Genomic DNA, 6,622 nt, shown 5'->3' on the forward strand with positions numbered 1-6,622 from the left:
GATGCGGGCTGTTGAGACCTTTCAGCAAAAGTATTATGAGTTTCTTTTTTCCCTTCGACATCTTTCCCACCTTCCATCCGTTGCGGACATGTCTTTGCAAAGTGTCCACTGGCATGACACAAATAACAAGAGTCAGGAAATGGGGAGAATTTGAGGCGGAGAGCAATCTCCATGCCTGAAGTATCCTGTAGCTGCAAGTATTCAGGGGGGTCAATACGGCAATCCCATAACACACAAAAACGATGATCATTGCGTAGCAACCCCCATGCATTGGTGACGGTTGGGGTATAGAGAACTTTGCCAAGGGTCGATGCGATCGTTGCAAGTTCACCGTCCATCCAAGGCGGTAAATCCAGCACAGAAACCCAAACTGGGCATTCGTGGAGCAAGACTCCTTCAGGAGAGAAAGTTGAGGACCAAGGAATAGTATAAACCAAGTTACCGCGATAGCCCACTGAGGAGGCCAAAAGCCAATCGTGTTCAGTCTTTGAGGCAAGAATAACAAGGTAAAAGCCTTTTCCCACAAAATGGAACTGCAACAATGTTGCTTTACCTTGATATGTACCTTCAAACCAGCGTGCAAATTCCTCTTCCACTGGTGGGTGACCCAGAAAATACAGGTAGGCAGCTGTAGTAAGCAGGTCAGCCTCTGCCATACCTTGTCAAGCGGGAGGGTGATGGCCGCTTTGTGAACTTTGGCGCCTTCTTGAATCTGGGCTTTGCATTCAGTGCTACGCCGTGACTGATCTAGACGGAGAGTCCTCTCTACTTCAGCCATGTCCAAGGCATTCGATTTCAGAGCCTGTCGATAATCAGGCTTCAGTTGTGTGTGCTCAACCTGCATGTCCTCCGTTCTCTTCCTCTTGGCTGAAGTCTCCTGCATGCATGTCAGGGGCGCACGTGTCTCATCAATGAGCCATGATGAGACCGCCGTCTCGTCAGAAGTATTATAATGAAAGGCCAGCTCTAGTACGTTGCTTGGGGCTTTTTCATCTAGAATCTAGATATGCTCTCACTCTCGCGTCGAAAGATAGCCTTCTAGTAGAAGAATTAGATGCTTTATTGAGGCTCATTTTATTAACTATTCCTCATTTTCATGCATATAGGTAGATAGTTTCTCAAAGTATGTGATTAAGAGGACCATATGTGAAACCCGTCTAACATGGGTAAGAGTGTCAAACGTAGAAGAAATATCTTCCATGGCATAGGGTAAAGGGGCCAATAAATTAGCACCCTCCAAAAGGAAAACACACCCCACTCCAATTGCGTGACAATTTTACAAAAAAGATGTGGCTTTTTTAGCCACTTAACAATATAATATGATTTTTTTAAAATTATAAATGGGCCTAACTTAAGTCAAACAATTCAGCCATGCAAATTTTTTTATATTTTAAATTTTGTAAACCCCTAAAAGAATGCTTACTCGAGTGTTACTCTATTGGCCCCTCACTGTCCATCTTTTATGAACCTTTCATTTGTAACTAAGGCTACTTGATAAAAATATCAAAATGTTCTAATATTTTTTCTTTGAGTTCTATATAATATAAATAGTTTGACCATTAAAAAATATTTATACAACTCACTTGGAAAAAAATTATAATGGAGGATTGTTAGATGACATCCTATTCACCCCTTTACCCTAGTATGGGCTTTAGATAAGGCTTCTCTCTCTGTCTGTGTGTCCGCGCACCTGCCTTTATGCAGGAGGCAGGAAGGGGGGGATGGCGCTCCATCTCTCTGTCGAACATGGCTACGCCGTATCGTCCTCATCATCGGACAGGCCGTTCCTCGGGTCATGCCTGCAAGCCACTCGTCTCTCCTTCCTTGGCTCCCGCGAGCTGCTCCTCTCGTCGCGCTCCCTGAGCCTCTCGCCCTCTCACCATACAGGAGGAGGCAGCAACAAGGCCCCCCTCACCACCGCCATCGTCAAGCGCCGCAAGGATCACTCCCTCGACAGCGTCATCCAGCGCCAGAAGAAGCTCAAGCTCGTCAGCAAAATCAAGGAAATCCTCCTCAAGCAGCCAGGTATGGTCATGTCCCTCAAGAAATTGGGGAGTTACAGGAAAGAGTTGAAACTGACCGGGAAGAAGCGCGTCGTCGCGCTGCTGAAGAAGTACCCCGCGGTCTTTGAGGTCTTTGAGGAAGGCATCAATACCTTGTACTTCCGACTTACCGCTGAAGCTGAGGACCTTTACATCGAGGAAGAGAAGCTCAGAGAAGAGATGGAGACTGTACTTGTCAATAAAGTCAGGAAATTACTCATGATGTCCATAGATAAGACATTGCAGATCAAAAAGATTGTGCACCTCAGAAAAGATTTAGGTTTGCCTGATGATTTTCGGAGCAACATGGCAGATAAGTATCCTCAGTATTTCAAGGTCATTGAAACAGAGGGGGGACCTGCGCTTGAACTCACTTCATGGGACCCTGCGCTTGCTATTTCAGCCTGGGAAAAGACAATGATGCAGAAAGCAGAGGCCAATGAGCCTGAGAATGAAACCATCAGTGGCCGGCCTCGGAAATATCATCGTATCGACCTTCCCAAAGGCTACTACCTGAAGCGCAAGGACAAAGAAGTCCTAAGAAGGTTTCAGGATATTAGCTATATCTCACCATATGCCGAGTTTGCGCATCTGGATCCAACATCACGAGAAAAAGAGAAACATGCCTGTGGTGTTGTTCACGAGATTTTGTCCCTTACACTTGAGAAGAGAACGCTGATAGATCATCTGACCCATTTCAGGAACGATTTCAAATTCTCTCAAAGGGTGTACAACATGCTTATCAGGCATCCAGAACTGTTTTATGTGTCCTTGAAGGGCGATAGGGATTCTGTGTTCTTAAGAGAAGCGTACCGGGGATCTGAGCTGATTGAGAAGGATCCTCTTGTGATTTCAAAAGAAAAGCTTGCACAGCTGGTTGCCCTTGGGGATCCTATGAATGAAGATGATGATGATGATGACGATGACGACCGTGATGATGGTGAGGATGGCAAGGATGATGATGGGTGGTCTGATGATGAACTTGCCAGTGAGTTTCACCAAGAGCTTGAACACCGACCAAGGCTTGTTTCTCCTAAACGGGTTGCTGTGCATAGAGAAGTACGGAGACCACCAGAGATTATTGAATGGGAGAGAAAGCTTGCTGAACGCAGTCGAATTCCAAAGGAACGGTGGTGAATATGTCTGTGATAGTTTTCTTTCTTGGACTAACAGTAATCATGATACAAGTTCACTCTGTTGGCATGACTGTACATCCTTTCTGCATCTATGGCTGTTGAATCCTTGAGTGAGTTATACTGTGAGGCTTATTAAGGCGGAAATCTGCACACTTTAGGCTAGTGAAAAGTGTCAATGTGCAATCGCTGTGACACTAGAGAAATGTATCAGTGTGTAGTTTTACAATCAACAAAATTAAACACATCTGCATAGGGTGGTAATCGTTTTCTGCAACACGAAATTAAAATGGTAAAGAAGTATGTTTATCAGATGTTCATTGAGTGTGTGGATGGAGATTTGTCAGCTTATTTAGTCGTTACAGCTGGTTTCCACTTATGTATTTATCTATACTATTAGTTAAGGAGAGGTGGGGGGCGGGTGCCACAAAAGTATGTTTATCAGATGTTCATTGAGTGTGTGGATGGAGATTTGTCAGCTTATTTAGTCGTTACAGCTGGTTTCCACTTATGTATTTATCTATACTATTAGTTAAGGAGAGGTGGGGGGCGGGTGCCTCATTGAGTGTGTGGATGGAGATTTGTCAGCTTATTTAGTCGTTACAGCTGGTTTCCACTTATGTGGCACCCGCCCCCCACCTCCCACGAGAACACGGGGGCGGGTGCCACGCGTCCAGCACCCCGCCGGGGCGAGTCTAGGCGCGAAGCGCCTAGTTTAAAAGTTAAAGGCCACTGCTACTTTGTATGAAGCTCCTGAGGTTTGTTGTGTTGTTCTATATCCGTTTGTAAAGCACGTTAATTCAACATTGTCATTCTCTTTCTTTCTTTCTCACTGTCGAGTCACAAACCTTTATGTAAATACAAATACTAGAAAAAAGTGAGCTAAGCCAAATTCTAGAGGAAGAGCACAATGAAGACATGGGGAAAATACAAGTTGAAGTAGTGAATAAGAAGACAAAGAAGAAATCGATTTCCATTCAATGCTCTACTTGTAGTAGTATGTCCACATTATGCGTGCACATTATGCTACCAAAATGTGACATGTCATATTGGAGCATGATTATTTTATTGTCCATAATTTGGTTCCTCTTGTCAATTTATGGCTTCTTTTTTACCATAATCATGGTGTTATAAATTGCAATGTGTTTATTTCCTAGAATGGGGAAGAGAGCATTTTCATGTAGTTTTACCCATAGTATCATCTAGCATGATGCTTGTATTTAGTAAACTCTTCCATATGATATCGGGCTTAAGGATGATAATGCGATGTCTTTCCCTAGTGTTTAATTACTACTCAAGTCTTCCTAGTTTTGTTAATTTAGTTTGTCTAATGCTATGTTGCTTATGGACATATATTATGTTCAATATATTTCAACCATCACAAAATATGTGGGGCCTCATGGTCCAAAGGCACTTAAATGGGACTTTTTATTTGAAACTTATGGGGCCATAATTCTTGTTGATTTTATTTGCTGCTGTCCATATTTGCACTTTTGGTTTAAACTAGCAATAAGTTGTGTTGGCATGTATATGTTAGAGTGCTACGAATGGCAAACACTACTAGTCCTATTAGTGAATTATTTGAAATTTGCATGTGCACTAGGTATACATTTGTTTTTCTAGACATTTGCTCTCTTTGAGTGGATCACACACCTCTACTTGCATGGGTAGCTTTGAAGTCACTTTCCTTCGCTTGGCCTATGCATTTTTATCTTTCCATGAGGATTCCACTTGCTCAATAGGAGATGTTTCTTCAATGCCAAAGAAGAAACATAAAATTTGTCAACATTGATACATGTGCTAATTACCATGTCACACTATAGATTTCATAGGCTATAATTGCTAACAATCAATTAATCGTAGCTATCCTAGGAGCCTTGTGTTCAAGCTTGCTAAATAGTCTCTCTTTATGCTTGGCATGAACATGGGCCATTGTAAACAGATGGTCTCTAATATTTAAAAATGAAGTCATAAGATAACTCTCCACATTTCAACAAAAGAAATTTTAAATAATGTAAGATTTTTTCATCATGTTCTTTAATAGACACGTAATGTATGCACTCCTAGCTAGGCTTGAGGAGGCAACATTTAGTAGTGGTTTGTTCACCTTTCCACAAGGAGCACTGTAAGGATCCCTTTGGATGTACAGACTTGGTTGGTTGGGTGGGTCTTCAAGTCTACCTTGCAACAAAATGTCAAGGCCTCAACATACAAGGATCGTCCCAAGAATCCGTGTACTTGTATAGTCTTTCTAAAATAGCAATCTAGCACCTATCCTAAGGAGGTCACTTTATAGCCTCTCAATGATGAGAGTAACCAACATCACATTTAGTTCTTGGAGAGGATGGTAGTCTTTTAATCTTCCATGGTGTCAAGGATTAGTACTCTAACACACATTGTAATCTACCACTTAGATAGTCATGATCGATCAACTCTACTCTCATATAATTGCATAGAAAGCCATTTGACTTAATAGGCCCACCCATTCTTAGGATAAGGTCATGGCAACCACCATCCACTTTATTATTACCCAACACAACCAATAATTATAGTTTTTTGATTGAGTATCCTAGCATACTCAAAGACCATATAAAAACAAACTCCTTAATTATCCTATTACACAAAGCTCTTTGAATGTTCTTTAGGGATGTAGAAAAAAAAAACTAAAAACAATAATGTTAATAAAACAATAACTTGATAACAACTTGTGTATCTTGTATAGCTTGCCCCCTTCAAGTCAAATGTCCAAACACCACATACCCCAACCATTCTGGCTTGCACCTTGCTCTTATCTAGAATTGGGCCTTTTGATGCCCATATATTGAGAGCACAAAGGATTTATCCTCCATCTTAGGACCAATCATAGGGATTCCATACACAACTAGAGCTCAAATGGTTTCCATGCCACCATAGGAGGTAACCTTTCTCTCATAGATGATCTCTTTCCTTGGGTGGTGTCAATCTCAATATTCTAGGTAGCTACGTTTGTGGGTTGAGATGATGGAGCCTCAATGAGTACCTTGGAAGGTGCATTGTTGGATCATTCTTATCTAGCTAAAGTGCATGAATTGCAATTATAACTTTCTCAACTACAACAAGCAACCAAGAACGACCAAGCCATGGTACAAACCAATTCTTTCAAGGCATTCAATCCACTTCAAGATAATATATATTTCCATCACTACGTAACAATGCATTTATACAAGTACTAGGTGCCATTATAATTATATAAGAGGGTTTAAACATAGCCTTTAGGTTACCCTTCAACAAGGTCTTATGATTGTCCTTAATGACTTCTCTCCTTTGATCAACAATAAGCATTTGATAAATCCTAATGTTTTGTTTCCATATTTTGGTAACAAAACACGATTGTCCTTAATGACTTCTCTCTTTTGATCAACAATAAGAATTAGATAAATCCTAGGGTCTTGTTACCATATTTTGGTA

The 6,622-nt window shown here is 41.4% G+C and overlaps 1 protein-coding gene across 1 annotated transcript; it reads left to right on the top strand.

Moving 5' to 3' along the window:
* Positions 1-1,638: 1,638 nt before the first annotated feature.
* On the top strand, positions 1,639-3,475 carry LOC148035702 (protein WHAT'S THIS FACTOR 1 homolog, chloroplastic-like). The gene has a single exon (XM_087677708.1). The coding sequence runs from the start codon at positions 1,722-1,724 to the stop codon at positions 3,177-3,179; it is 1,458 nt and encodes a 485-aa protein (XP_087533834.1). The 5' UTR covers positions 1,639-1,721; the 3' UTR covers positions 3,180-3,475.
* The last annotated feature ends 3,147 nt before the right edge of the window (positions 3,476-6,622 follow it).

Source organism: Lygodium microphyllum, chromosome 5, assembly GCF_053477565.2.
Source record: "Lygodium microphyllum isolate KBCC chromosome 5, Lygodium_microphyllum_v1.1.10, whole genome shotgun sequence".
NCBI classification, from domain to species: Eukaryota; Viridiplantae; Streptophyta; class Polypodiopsida; order Schizaeales; family Lygodiaceae; genus Lygodium; species Lygodium microphyllum.